The 15,116-nt window shown below is 48.8% G+C and overlaps 1 protein-coding gene across 4 annotated transcripts in view; it reads right to left on the reverse strand.

Moving 5' to 3' along the window:
• The window catches only part of TTC7B (tetratricopeptide repeat domain 7B), a 257,345-nt gene that overhangs the window by 41,861 nt on the left and 200,368 nt on the right, over positions 1 to 15,116 (reverse strand). For 3 of the 4 annotated variants that reach the window (XM_039232489.1, XM_039232493.1, XM_039232492.1), the window contains 2 exons: positions 14,231 to 14,281; positions 5,322 to 5,462 (listed from right to left, as the gene is read on the reverse strand). In XM_039232489.1, coding sequence (XP_039088420.1) covers positions 5,322 to 5,462; positions 14,231 to 14,281 — 192 coding nt within the window. The remainder of the gene's footprint in view (positions 1 to 5,321; positions 5,463 to 14,230; positions 14,282 to 15,116) is intronic. The other variant, XM_039232491.1, reaches the window with a different exon arrangement.

Here is a 15,116-nt window from a genome sequence, read left to right on the forward strand (position 1 = left end):
CACGGCTAGCAGGGGCCCTGCACGACTGTGGCTCACCTCGGGACACTTCATTTCTCTTCAGGCTCCCGGGCCCGGGCCCTGCCACTTCTCCAACATTCTGCGGCCTCCCAGGCGCTGTCCTGTGCCTCCCCACCGCGTCCCACCCGCCGCCAGTCGCTCCTCAGGCCTCCACTCCCCATGCCCAGACCTCCTCTGGCTCGCGGCTTGGGGGGGACCTCTGTCACCAGTTCTCACAGGAGACCACGCCATCCCTTCACGGCACGTGGCACAATGAGAATTAATCTGTAATTGCTTTGTTTCACATCTGTCAACTCCAAGAAAGCAGGGGCTGTGTCTGTCTTCATGACCACTGCCCTCCTGAGCCTCGCTCTGACTGTGGCCCGTAAACACGCGCTCGAGGACACTGCGCTGAGCACCCACCCTGGTTAGAGCGGGGGTGCTGAATTCCGCCTTCTCCACTTACTAGCCACGTAACATTAGGCAAGCGACTCGACAGCTGCGTATCAGTTTCTTCCTCGGTAAAATGGGGTGAGTAAGGTGTTTATACCTCGTAAGGCAATGAAGACATATAAGGTCCTTGGAATAAAGTCTGACACGTGGACAGTGCTTGATAAGCGTTAGCTACCTTCAGGGTGGAGACCATTTAGTCAAAACTCCCCAGGGCAGGAGCGGGGGTGGGGGGGTGGGGAGGTTTCTTAATCTAGTATGGCTCTGAATGGGGCTGCCCAACCCCCAGGTACCGAGTGCTCCCTCCTGCAGGTGCTCCCTGGGCGGTGACCCAATACCCCGTCTGGGAGCTGGGGCCCGTGCCACAGGATGATCCCATGACCCTGCGTATGCAGCCTCTGGGAGGCTGGGAGGAGCCTGGCAGGGGGAGGGGGAGGGGGATAGGCTGGGCCAGGGCCAGGGAATTTGTGACAGTATCAGGGCTTTAAATTCCCAAGAGAAATCTGAAAATCTGATCTTGCACATCTAAGAATAGCCACTGGTTTCAACTGTGAGAGCGCCAAAGTGAAAGCTATAATTATTAGTAAGTAACAAGCAGAAATTAACCACCTACCGCAAAGTCATTTTTAGCTGCCATCCCAATGTGGAAATTAAAGGATGGGCAACAAAAAGCTGCCTGGCGTGGCAAAGGCTCTGGTTCAACCTGGAAGGTCTGGGAATGTGTGAATCTCCGATGGCCAGCCATCAGTTTGCATCCTACGGAAGTATGGCTCCTAGGGAAATGGGTTTTGCGGTACAATAAACATCATGTGCTCTAATGGAGCTCCCTGGACTCTGTCTCATTCCCCAATAAGACCACAGAGGCACTTATTTCCATCTGGCCTGGGTCCTCCTGCAAAGGAGAGGAGATAACTCCTTCTGCCCTTCTTTATAAGATGATGTATATACCAATGGCCCCAGAAGGTGCTTGGAACTTTAGGAAAGGAGGCCATAAAACTGGCTAAATATTACGTGAAGTCCAGGTGCCATCAAGAAAAGATCGATAAATATATATTTAAAACTGGCAAAAACAAAAACAAAAACAAAAAACACATACAAAATAAAAATAGGAGAAAATATTTATAGCTCCTATCACAGACATGAAGCAAATTTCTTTGACACATAATACATGCTTACAAATAAAAAAGAGAGCTCAGCATCTAAGAAGAGAAATGAGCAGAAACCATGAACAGGCAACTGAAATACCACTTTTCACCTATCAGGCTGGCAGAGATCTAGACGTCTGAGAGTTTGTCATGTTGACAAGGATGCAAGAAAATGGGCCACTCACACACTGTTGACGGGGCTGTAAGTTGGTACTATTCTGTGGAAGTCAATGCGACCAAATTTATCAAAAGTGAAGAGTATATATATACCTTTGGTCCATCAAGTCCATTTTTAGGAATTTATCTTACACTCAATATACAGAACAATAATATATGGAAGGATACTTAATGACACATTGTCCATAATGGCAAAATATTAGAAATAATCTAAATGTTAACTAATGGAGTACTGGTTAAATGATGGTACATTCATACAACAGATTTATACCATGCAGCCAGGAAAAAGTCCGAGTTAGCGTTACATGCTCTGATGAGCAATGACCTCTGCGTGTGAGTGACAGCTCGGGAAAGCGCACACGGGTTTGCTAACAGAGGTTGCTGTTGGTGGGTGGCTGAGGCTCAGGGGCAGGATGAGACTTTTCGCTCTCCATCCTTTGTACCTTTTCAATTGTGTCCCACACGTAGGTACTGTCACAGAGGTCCCAACAAACTAAGGAACAAAACACACACAACCCATGCTGGTGAGCCACCAGGTGTCCTGGTGAAGAGCTGGAGGCACTGGGGTCAGAGGGGAGGGTGTGCCCAGGGAGCAAGTCCCACTACTCAGGAATGGAGGGACCCTGTGTGGCCAAATGTTCTTGGTCTTCCCAGATCTGTGCTCCCTGCTAGGCCAATGGTCCGTTCCCTCACAGGACAGTGGACGCTCAGGTGTCTAAATCATGATCTCTTTGACATTCAAATGGACATTCCAGTGGCCCAGAGACCTGCTCATACAATAGGCTGAAAATCGAAGGTTGTCTGAGTGACCTCAACTGCTAGTTTCAGGGCCCCCTTCGTCATGGGCTCTCATCATGAGCCCCCACTACACTCAGCTCACCAGGGAACACAACCTAGAGAGGAGAGACCCACAAATGCCACAGTAACACCATGGCCTTGGGCGTTAGGCCTTGATCTAACCAGTTTCCTCCAAAGCTTGCAAAATTTACAGAAACTGGCAGTACTGCTAGGCCTGATGATGGAACCATAAATTGTCCAACAGCCGGAGGGGGGCGAGGGGGAGGTCACTGCTATCTTGCCTCTCAGAGAAGTAGAGCTCAAACCAGAGATGATAAAGCCTTCCGGTTAAGTGGAAGCTGTTTTCACAGTTCATTCTGAAGTTACCTCTTCAAAGACTGTATGAATATATGATCTGATTCTAAATCTTGACTCAAGGTCGTTGGTTTGAAAGAGTCAATATGGCACAGATCTCATAATATTCTAATTTGCTCAGTGCATTCATATAACATAAGCACCATGACTATTCTGTCCAGAGTTTATAAGGCAGGTATGGCATTCGTTTCCCACAGTCCAATGCCACCAACTTGTAGACTGTTTTTTTTTTCCTAAATGTTTTTCCATTCATTTTTGATAGAGAAAGAGAGAGAGAGAGAGAGAGAGAGAGCGAGCGCAGGTGCATGAATGGGGGAGGGGCAGAGGAAGAGGGGGATCGAGGATCCAAAGTGGGTTCTGCACTGTCAGCAGTAGGTCGATGCAGGGCTCGACGAACCATGAGATCATGACCTGAGCTGAAGTCGGATGCTCAATTGAGCCACCCAGGTGGCTGACCCCCAACTTGTAGACTATTAAAAGCCACACTTATTAACTAACCATGAGAACTTTGTTCTGTGCTATAGGCTGTGCCGAAGAGAAGCGGATATTATGTGCTTACATAAAAATTCAAGGATAGCTCCACACTAAATCTTAGCCACCGAGTTCTTCAATGTTCTAATCAGCAGCCACAAAATCCCCTCTTGAGAGTCATGTGAGACATGCAAAAAGGAACAGAGTCTGGATAACCAAATAAGGGGCAGCAAGCCAGTGGGAGGGGCCATTCTGGAACTCAGTGACCCTCACTCAGGTCAGTGACTTTTCCAAGAAATGGGCAAGAGGTGCAGTGCCCCTGAGGTCAAGGAAGTTCATTCCAGCCTAGAAGCACTGCCTTCAGCTCTTCTGGGGTTTTTAGACACTGGCCCTCCAAAATCCCGACTTTAATTCCAATCTGAAAGACACCTCTGCCCCCACACTGGCCCAGCAGGGTCAGCCGGTCTCTCCTGGCCCAGACAGCGAAGCTTTCCCTCTGCTCTCTGTAGTCACCACTCATGATGAAGGATGGGACAGGTGCCAGGCCCTGGACTGGGGACCGGGCTCTTCTGCGGGAGAGCCGCATTCGTGCAGAAGGAGGCATTACTGCTGTCCCCACGCCCTGGGCGCCGGCTCATCTAGGCCCCGGCGAGAGGCCACATGCCGGCAAGCGTCTGCGCAGGAAGAACAATCAGCACATTCATGAATCAACCCTCTTTTGTACTTCTGCTTCGAAGAATGTAATTTGTTAATTTACGGGAGTTGTTATGGCTCAATTAAAGATGCCAGCACAGAAGAGGCCGGCTGAGCTTGGCTCCGCAACATGCCAAAGCCAGGTAGCTCCGACCATGTTTCCAACGAACGTCCGCCAGTGGTGCCAAACAAGCTGAACGTCACACAATGAGCCTTGGCACAAGGGGAGTGAATAGCTGGACAACAGTCGGTAGTAAGTACTTTCCTCAGCCAAATCCGGGCTTCCACTGTGGCCCCGGAGGGTCTAGCCCGGAAAGGCCCAATTGGGGTCTTGCAGACCCAATGATAACAAGGAACAGAAGTTACTGTCTATACACAAACATAAATACGGAAGGAAGGCAGTGGCAATCACCTGCCCGGAGCCTCTGTGTGCTGGGGCTCTGGTTGCTTCAAAGCCTGCGTGTGGGATTTATCTGGGGGGGTTTCCAGCCATGTGCCAGCAGTCATGTGAAACTGGAGGCAGGGGGACAATCACATCTGCCATCTGGGCTGGTTTCCAGTCCTGCGGCTGCTGCTACCCATCCCCCGCTCTGCAGATTGGCAGGAGTGCCAAGAGAGAGGGGGGCAGGGACATGGAAAGTGCTGCCCCTTTCCTGGCTTTGACGAAGACACTGGAGTCATCAACATAGCCATCTCATCTCCCAGGGACCCCAGGATGCGCCAGGCACTGTGCTCACCAACCCTAGGAGGCGGGTGCTATGACCCCCGCCACACAGATGAGGACACTGAGGGTGAGGGGCGAAGCTATTAGCTCCGGTCTACACAGCCGGTAAAGAGTAACGGACTTCCAGACTTCCGAAGCCTGGGGCATCCTGCTATGCTGTCTCCTGCAATGCAAGCCTGGGTGCAGTTCTGGGGCCCCTGCTGCAGCAGCAGAAATCGTACACCTCCCACAGCAAGCTCCCCAAGACTCTTAGCGTTTTCTGCCGGATGCCTGCTCTGTACCAGGCTCTGGGTGAGGGCGCTGATGTACGGGACGGGCGGGGTGATACACAGTAACCCCTGGTTCCTGGAAGGAAGTAGTGGCATCCTGGTGTGTGGCCGCAAAGGCTGGGATTTTTCCAGATACGGGGTTGGAGGCTAAATGGGCAGGTGCCCACACACAGGAGGCTCCGGCCTCAGGCTCAGCGGTGGTTGGGGATGGTGGGAGAGCCCCCGGTGGGGGCAGGGAAGTACCTGCATGGAGCCAGATCTGCGCCAGCGTCATCCAGGGGTGTAGCGGGCCCTGCTTGGGGGCGCTGCTCTGCAGAGACGAGGCCACTTCCGACAAGGCCTGCTCCACTCTCGAGGCTGCTACTGAAGTGGCGTGGACGGAGCCTGTGAGGGGTTTCCGAGAAGACGGCATCAGAATCAAAGGACAGACCCGACTGACCAGCCACCCCTCCCCCGCCCCAACCCTTCCCACACACAGACACAAGTTCAAGACGAACACACACTCCTTCCCCGGGACGTTTCTAAGTCTTAGGTCCATAAAGAAATACAGACAATCATTATGGCCTTGAACCTGAGTTTCCATCTAAGGCTCTCACTAATCTTTCAATCAACAACCAGAGCACATGCCGTGGGAGGTGCTCCCTCGAGGAGCTCAGTCTAGGACAGCGCAAGTGTTGTGGGGGGGGCACAGGGGGACAGCTAGTGACACAGCTGTGGCTCTCATGCGGAAATGTGGCATAAACGAAGTGCTAAAAAGGGAAGTTACAGGGGACCCCTGTCAGGATCTAAACCTGGAACCCACTGGCGGCGGGGGTGGGTGGTGGCCATCCGGGGAGGCATCATCCCTGCCTCCTGGGGATGGAGGCCATTCTCAAGACAAACCCAGGAACTTGTCATTCTGCTCCCTGGCTTTCAAGAGGCGGCTGACACCCTTGGATTTGGAACCACATCCTAGGACATGACTTAGGAATGGCAGGGAGAGCATGCTTTCACCCTACGTACAAGGGGATGTCTGTTATCAAGGCCAAACGGAGGGAGGTGGGCTGTAGCGAAGGCGCCTATGCTCAGGAGTTGTTACCCGCCTGACTCTTGGGTCAAACTTGTCCTAAAAGGCTAAGGAGAGGCGTGGACCAAGCACATTCACCAGGCAGAGGGAACTGGCGAAGGAACTTCTATTCAGAAATCAAATGACATTCCTCTTCCTGTGGCCCTTCTATGGGTCCTGGTGGCGGGAGACCATCAGGGGCTTGCTCCTCACCTCTTCCCCAAGTTCACTCTTGGAGGTGTGGCTTCAGAGCCAAGAGCAAGAGCCTCTGTCACTTCAAGGTGAGATCTGTAGATATTTATATCACTGGCCACATTCTAAATTTTGAATTCATCATAAAGCATAGTATATAGATAAACACGGAACTATCCACTTATCCTAAGGATTCAAATAGTGATAATACATAGAGACCAATGCTAACTACTCAAGTAAATGGAGCTGGTTATACTTTAGATAAGACAAAATGATGAGCAGAAATATAATTTCTGTTGGAACTTTGAAGTGCCCCATAATTTATTCATTTTAAGAGTATTTGCAGCGATAGACTGGCCATCCATACTGTGTTCTGACCGTTCCAACATGAAGGAAACACGGATACCTCTAAATACACTCAAATCCTTCAGCAGGGGTTTGGTGGCGGTGGCTTCCGGCAGGTGGACGGAAACCAGACCAGGGATTCACCTTCCGTGGATAATCCACACGGGGCGCCCACGAGGATGAGCAAGAGGAGAGCCCCCCTGGGGAAGGAAGCGAGTCCTGCAGAGCGAACACGGCCACACAGGAGAAGGAACCGGAGGCCGAGTTAGAAGACACCAGTCGATGCCATTACGATCCGGGGGACCTGATTAAGTTCAGCTAAGAGTGGACTCCTGTGTACACAGCGTGTGTCTGACTACTTAAAAAAAAAAGAAAAAAATCTACACAGCAAAGTGATTACACTGCTGTTGATGTTTTTGGTCTTGTTTTGAACTTATTTTTAATGGAAAGTAAATATTTTAGCTTTGAGAAGATTTGATATAGTTTTCCTGAGAGTTTTAGTAGCAGCTGTCAGTTAAATTAACAAGGGTGCTGTTGCTGTTTTCTGATGTCACCACGCTGGCTTGCCTTCTCACTGACTGCCTTGAACAGTGGTTCTCAACCTTGGCTTCACATCAGAATTACTTGGGGGGGGGGTTAAAAACACATGATGTCATAGCTATCACCCCCCCACACCGACTGAATCACTAGCTCTAGGGATGGGGCCAGGCCTATTGTTAATCACCCAGCTGATTCCACCACCGACCTAGAGAGACAGAAAGCAGATGTCATTAATGTTTGGTCAAAAAAAAAAAAAAGACCTGAAAGCATATTCTGCACACGCCAGGCAGCGAGCGTGAATTTTCCTGCTTCCCTGCAGCCCAAGACTCTGGGGAACGGAGTTCCAGGACGATCCTGTTCTTTAAAGAACATTGGTTCTCAATTCTCTTGGTCTCAGGATCCTTCTATAGAGTCAGCAGAGTTACTGAGACCCTCACCCCACCTGAGACTGTACTTATAGGGGTTATATATCTATATTTATTTATCACATCAGAAATCAAAACTGAGAAACGCTTCAAATACTTAGTCATGAATTCATTACAAGATACAACAAAAAGAACTACTACTGAAGAAAAATTCTACACGTTTTCTAGAAGGTTCTATGGGTTCCTTGCTACAAGGGACTTGTGACTTTTGGAGGGGCTAACTTTGCTTCTTGGATTAACTGTTTTATTCAGTCTGCAAACAAATAAATCAGAACTGTTGTTAAAGTTCTTCCTCTTTGTGATACCTACATATGACTAAATTAGCTAATCATTCACATAATACGTTTCGCAGTGAATAAGTTCTGGAAAATGATGACGGCAGTGGTGATCAGTTTTGGTGGCCACAGTGTGGCAGGTTTTAGGCACTCTCGACTAATACTTTAAATAGATTATTTCATTTAACCTTTAAACAGTTCTGGGAGGCAGCTAACCATGTTATCTGCATAGTTTAGATAACAAAACTGAGATTTCATGAGGTTATGAGCTTATTCAAAGTCCTACAGCCAGTGGGTGGCAAACTCAAACAGTAGTCTAACTCCAAATCTAGCCTCTAAATCCAGCTCCAGTGCCACCTCCTCCAGGAAGGCTCCCTGCCCCTCCCCTGTAAGATAGGCCTTGGTGCCTTGGGCCCTCGGTGCTCCTATAGCTCCCTGGGGGTATGGCTATCATTCTACAGACCATACTGTTTCATGTTAAAGTTAGTGTAACTGTTGTAACTGTCTTTCCTCTTAGATGGTGTGGTTCTGGAAGGCAGGAAGTATGCCCTGCACTTAAGTGCTCTCAGGGGCTAACAATGCCAAGCCCATGAGAGCTACCTGGTAAATGCTTCTGGAATGAATAAGTGCATGAGTACTGTCAACCGGCGCATCACTGTCTGAAACTTGGAAGAGAGTGGTTCCCTCTCTTGGAAAAGCATGTCCGTGTCCTCTACTCTCCCTGCCTGACAGTGGCTCTGAGGCCAGAACCTTCAAGATCTCAAAGGGTTTCTCAGTGTGGCTGTTATCGCCTCCAACCCCCCAAGGCTGTGAATGAGTGTGGCACACTGTGAGATTCAACACTGCACCTCACTCAGTGACTTTCCCCCATCTCTAATACAGCCAAGCCATTTAAATATGGAGAGTGATGGAGGTTTCTCAGAAATATTTGTTTCCTTCCCAGCCAATCCCTTTTAACATCTGCTTCACAAGGGAGAGACCCTTCATGTTCTAAACCAGGGACGGATATCGGAGCCTTCAGATATTTACTACTAATAGGTGACAAATAACAACGACAACACTATTTAATAGTTAACATCCACTATTCCTGGCAATAATCGGATTCTTCCATTGGATTAGAATTTGGAGGAAAAAAAAAGATAAACATGATTATGAATCAGAATGAATGTATCTGATTAAAGAAAATAACCAAAACAGCCTGTATCTTACTGTCTCATGGGACTAAAATGGTAAGTGCCAAAATAGATACTATATCAAAATAGATTGGGATGTATGTAGGTACACAACTCGAAATGCTAGTTCTAACCAACACTTTTTTTTAAAAAGCAATCCTTTTCCTTCTCACCAAAGCAAATGTATTCCCACAGCATACGTGGGGTGGAAGGGATTATACCCTAAGAGAAATGGATGAATTGAGGCTTCAAAAAAGGAATCAGATGGAGGAAGGAATAGAAGACTTAGTTCTAATTTGAAATCCAAGACTCTGGAGGAATCAGCTCCCACATAATCATAGGTCCCACAGGTAAGTGAGGGAGGCCGGCTGCTGTACATCTTATTTAGCCCAGGAATTTGACACATGCTTATCGCTGTCCTAATCCTGCGGGTGGAGCAGCTGTCGTGCTCCACCAAGTCCCTCAGCCACAGGGCACGGGGGCCTCGAAAAGCCACCGCAAAACCAACTGAACCGAGAACTGACCCAAGCAGGTGAGAGTGCGCCCTAAAAGCTGGTCCAAGTTCTGTGACCTGATCGTCCGAATGGTCCGGGGGGGGGGCGGCGATCAGATGCCCTGGAGCAGAGATCTGTGTTTTCTCAAGCCAGCTGCTCTCTCTTCCCTGCCACCAAGATCCCCCAAAAGAAAACGTCATCTTGGGCACCTGATATGAAGGCAAAGTACCATCCAATGAACGGATCCCTGCACCGAGGGTTTTCATCGGGGTTCTCCTTGGACCAGCCTATGTGCGGGGATGGGGGGAGGGAAGGCGACAGAGTGGCCCTGGGGACTGTAGGGGACAGCCATCTCCCCATGGCGGAGAGGCTCCTGAACCAAGGCCACTGACCTCAGGAAGCCATAACTCAGAACCCCTCCTGAGGTTTTCTGACCTATGCTGCTCTCATGTGCTGAACCCTGTTGAGAAACGCTGCCACAGACAAGACACCGGGAACGGCCAGCTCAAGTGGCTTGTGTAGCTGCAGCCTTTACAAAAATCCTCTTCCTGAAGCCCGCTACACCTGTGGTTGACATCACACAGCCCTCCAGCGTGGCAGCTGTGTGCGAACCCATCTCCCCATTCAAAGGGATCTCGGAGGCAACCGTTTTGTTAAGCGCAAGGCACGATGAATTACGTGGCTTGGTTATGTTCGCTGAGGTGTTGTTTTCACAGGCATGGTCACTGAATGCATGGCCTATATTTATATTCCAGCTGTCCTTCTGTCCGTTCTGGTGGCATTAGGTAAGCGGCTCTCGTCTGAAGGGTGTGCACCCTCCCTCTCCCCTCCTGTCTTTCCAGTGTGGAGCAGATAAGCCAGATCTGAGATGAAAGCCTGCCCACCTAGCGACTAGGCAAGCATCAAAGTCCAGGAACAAGGGACAAGTGTGATACGACGTGCAACAAAACTCATTTTCCAGAGATGTCAGTAGACACAGCTCGCGTGCGTTTGCTTGGCGTCCAGGCTGCCTCTGCTTCCCAGCCCCAGAATCAACTTGGATGCCCCATGTGCATGAATATGGAGAGGATGATGCCGCTGTGCCCCAAGTCCCCCCTCTCTCTGCTGGCCACCCACATTCTCCCTGCGTACCGCCATAGCAGCAGATCTCTGGCCTCCCCACATTTTTTTTTTTTTTTTTCCTGAAAAGAAACAGAGCTTCAGCAGCGGGCACACAGAAACCTCCACGGCCGATAAACCCTGCTACTGATTTTCCCTCAGTTCCGAAATAAGTCAACATTATCTGTCATTAGACTTGATTCAGCTTCCGGTTTCTGAGAAGCTGTGCCCCCCAAAACAATTCAAGTAAGAAGGAAAAGGCAGCAGCTCCACTTCTTAAGACCCCAGATACTAAATAGGATGCGAATGACTAAGCATTCTTGCCAGAGAGCTTTGCTTACAATTTTTCATTTTTAACGGGAAAAGAACGTCTGTTTCTCGAGATAGGGCTCGAGAGTAACTCAGTCCAACGCTGCAGACTGCTGGCAGTCAGTGACCTTCTCACAGCTGCCACCTGTGCTTGAAGACCCAGGCTGTCCTCGGGGGGGAAGGAGACAGCCCGCTAGCTAGTGATGACTCTCTTATTTTTTGGCGGGGGCGGAGAGCCCACTCCCCATGGGCATTATTTACCTCTGTACCACCCCCGATTCCTGCTGGAGGTGGTCCCGCTTCACTAAGGAGGCTGACTGGGGGCTGGGGTGGGCTCCTCGCTGTGCTGGGCTCCCCTCTTTGTAGCACATGGTCTACCAGGGGGACAGGGGTGTGGGGCTCTAGTGCTTTCTAGGCAACCGCCGGCCCTACCCGATTCCCATGACAGCCAGGCCCCCTGCTTGTGGGCTCCTCTGATCAACAGCTCTGGTCCCCATTCTAGAAGATACTTTCCTTTTTCAGGGAGTGGAAAAGAGATTAAGACAGCCCAGTAAATCAGGACAGCCAACCCCCCTGGTCCCAAGACGAGATCACAATTTCCAAGTGACTTTAACGGCGTATCAGGCACAGCTGAAACCTGACAGGACGTGTCTTCTCCTGAAGGGGGAGAGTTCTCCCCAGGGAAAGCTTTAGGGAAGAGCCCCACTGAGGCAGGGAGAGACTGGGGGGCGCGGTCACCAGAGGGCATGCGGGGTGCCCCAGCATGCTGACAGCGGGAAGTGTGGAGGGAAGCCGTTCACAAGCGTGCGGGAAGATGCCAGCTGTCAGGGGGAGCCGAGCCATGGCTCTGGGCTGGAGACAGTACCTTCTGCAGGACGACACCAGGCAGATGCTCTCATCGCCATCAGAAACCCTCCCTGTTGCATATTCATGAGGCTGTGTCTTAGCACTCACGTGCCTGGGGAAGGCCGTGTGAGTCTTTGACCATAGCTTCAGGGGGAAAAGCCTTCCCGGTTTTGGGTGAGGGTCTAATTACTGGACACCACTCCTTAACTTCTATCTGAGTGCCATTTGTTACTGACGTGTCAGCCTCCTAAGATTCTATTCAATCTTCTTTAAAGAAAGACACCACAGAACTAATTGGGGAGAATTAATTTTAATTTCATTAAAATAGCAAGAGGAGGTTCATCCTTGAATCATCAGGGCTGGAGGTTTCTAATTGCCATCCCTCCAAAGCAGTGAGGTCATCACTAAGAGTAACTTTTTCATATACAGATTAAAAAAAAAAAAAAAAACCCAAAAAAACAAAAAAAACCCCGACTTTATTCTGTTAAGCAGGAGCAAAGGGTGAAATACACCCAACGTACTAGTCATTTCCTGATCACGAGATACATTTTTAAATGTCAGAAAATGCAAGGTCGATAACAAAATGCTAGCCATAAGAAAAGGGGAAAAAACAACGACCTTGAGTTTGTTTCTCAACCTTATTTCATTCCAGGGGTTTGTTTATCATTAATCTGTTTATTCTCTTCTGTGGGTTACGTGTTCCTAAAAGGGGCAGCAGCTTAACCAGAATGAGAGATATGAAAAACTGAGCCAAGAACCCAAGTCAGCGTTCTTGATGTGAGCACGTTCTAAAGGGAGAGGTGAATAAAACATCGACATACATTTTTCCTCCAAGCTAAGGACTGCAAGGGCACTGGAGAATGGGGCCACCTGGGGTCCCCGGGTCTAAGGAGTGGTGAGCAGTGTGGAGAGAGCCTTGGACAGTTGCATCCCTACTGGGCTCTTCCCACCTGGCGGCCTTGTTCCTGTGGGAACCGCAGCTGCCCCCGTCACTCGGGAGGGACACCTGTCCGAGGCTTCAGATGAGGAGGGGCTCCTGGTACACCGTAAAGGCATGTGTGAATAGAATTAGTAAGCTGACATCCCTACAGATGGGGAAACTAAGGTGGACGGAGATTAAATGAGTTCCCTGGGTTCTTCCACAGAATTGGCCCTTGAACCCAGGTTTCCTGACTTTGGAGAGAGCTGAGTGGTTTCCATGGAAGATAGTTAAGCCCCTTGTAGAAATGTGTCAAGCCTCACTGTTACTAATAAGGGCTGCCTAAAGATTTTAATGTAACCCGACTTTCTGAAAATCAAATCTTTTTAATGTATCCGAGGAGCCTGATATTGAAAGAACCTTGATGGTGAAATCCTTTTTTTTTTTTTTTCCCTGTGAAGAACCCTAATGTGATGACAATACCAAACATACCTCTTCTATTATGGACTTGATTTTATTTTAAAAATGTTTTATTTGTATTGACACTTTTAGAAGCCAGAAATAAAGTCACATCTAAGCTGAGCTGGATTTCAGAGGGGAAGTCAACTCCCTGAGGGGAATATATGCTATACGTAGTAAAGGCTCAGATCATTCAAATGTATTGGATCACCATATACATTAGCATTTCCCAGAATGCAGTCCCTGGAATAGTGATTCAACAAGGTGGGAAAAAATGATAAAATAAACTTGGGAACAGGGAGGGAGTCACATTTCAGAGCCTTGAATTTTTTTTAACTACAGGACTTCTCGGAGTCTTTAATGGGCTAACGTGAACTGTCAGTCGCTAAGAGGGAGATGCAGTATTTCCCAAAAATATTTGCCCAGAGAATCAGCAGCCTAGGAAACATCCTTCGAAAGATGTGAAACTTCACTCATGCCTTGAAAGAATACCACGTAAAGAATTAGCCCTACACCCAGGGAACTGCTTAGTCTCCTTGAAATTTTGGTAGATGTAGGTTAAGTTTTATGATATCCATTTGGCTTGTTTTAGGAAAATTCATGGTTAGAACTGACTGGAAAAAAATTTCAAGATTCAACTGGCCCCCTCTACCTGAAATTCACAGATGACCCACACCGGGGAGGCTGAGTGCCTCATGCTTCCATTTGGTGCCAGTGGGGCTGCTGGCCAATCCACAGATGACCTTACTTGGGCATCTTTCCCACACCGCCTCCTTCTGTAGTCCCTCCCAGAGAAGTACTGCCTCCTCAGTGCTTAAGCCCAAGCTGCGGCCGGAATGCATTAGAATCTCGGGAGAGACAGCCCCCCCGGGCGGGGGGGGGGGCGAGTGGGCAAGCAGGTGGCAGCCTGGTGTCCACGTTCTCTCAGCATTCCCAGCAACCGACAACAAAAACACACATGCTGCGGTGGAGGGAGAAGCGTGGTTCTGGAGACCCTCGGGAAGGTTAACAGATAGATCGGTAAACTACTTACTAACTGAGAAAAGGGAGGGGAAACCATGAAAGTGAACTTCTGGAGAGTTGCCTTGGAACAACAAACCAAATCAAAAATTAAAACCAAGAAATAAAACATTTGAAAAATCAAAATTAAGGCTAAAAAAAGCAAATAAAGTTCTAATAACCTTCCAACTGTAAGTCTGGTTGTCTCGAATTAGATTTCAATTCAAGAGTGACACATGTTTTTCCACTAACAATGATCCCCCCCCAAAATCAAAAAAGGCCAACTGGGCATTCCCCTCTGCATTTAAATGTTCCCCTGGCACATGAGAGCTGACCGATTCATGTAACGTGTTTTGTTCCCAGGGCAGGAAATTCCAAAGGGAAGGGAAAAATAATCAGACAAGCACTTTTCAGATCTTTCCACCACTAACCCTAATCGTGATTCCAATACTTTGTACACTTGGGCTCGTTTTTGCTCCTATGAAGTCAAAGGATTGGGGAGAGAAATGCATAGCACTTGGGGCCGTGGTGATCTCTCCTAACGGAAGGAGCTAGGATTCACACTCATTACAATTTTAATCAAGAGATTTTACATTTATCAGTAACGTGTGGTATGTTTTCCCCTTCTCTAACTAAATGTTGGGGGGAGAAAGAGATTCTTGGGCACATTCGTCTTGGTGTGAAACACCTGGTTACTGGCGAGGCACTCCCTAAGGACGGAAAGATCAATCAGAGTTTTTACAAAGAATAAACAGTTGAGTCCTTCGTGGGACACAGCACATTCAGCAGAAAGCCCAGTGGGTGCTCATCACCCTAACAATTTACTAATTAATCTGACATGCAGTGCTTCCCTGCAAAGTCAGGACTTTAGTCTTGAAAGGTCGAAAGGAGCACAGGGCTCCTCAGGATGCTGTTGATCA

This window comes from Hyaena hyaena, unplaced genomic scaffold (genome assembly GCF_003009895.1).
Source record: "Hyaena hyaena isolate Hyena2069 unplaced genomic scaffold, ASM300989v1 scaffold_67, whole genome shotgun sequence".
NCBI classification, from domain to species: domain Eukaryota; kingdom Metazoa; phylum Chordata; class Mammalia; order Carnivora; family Hyaenidae; genus Hyaena; species Hyaena hyaena.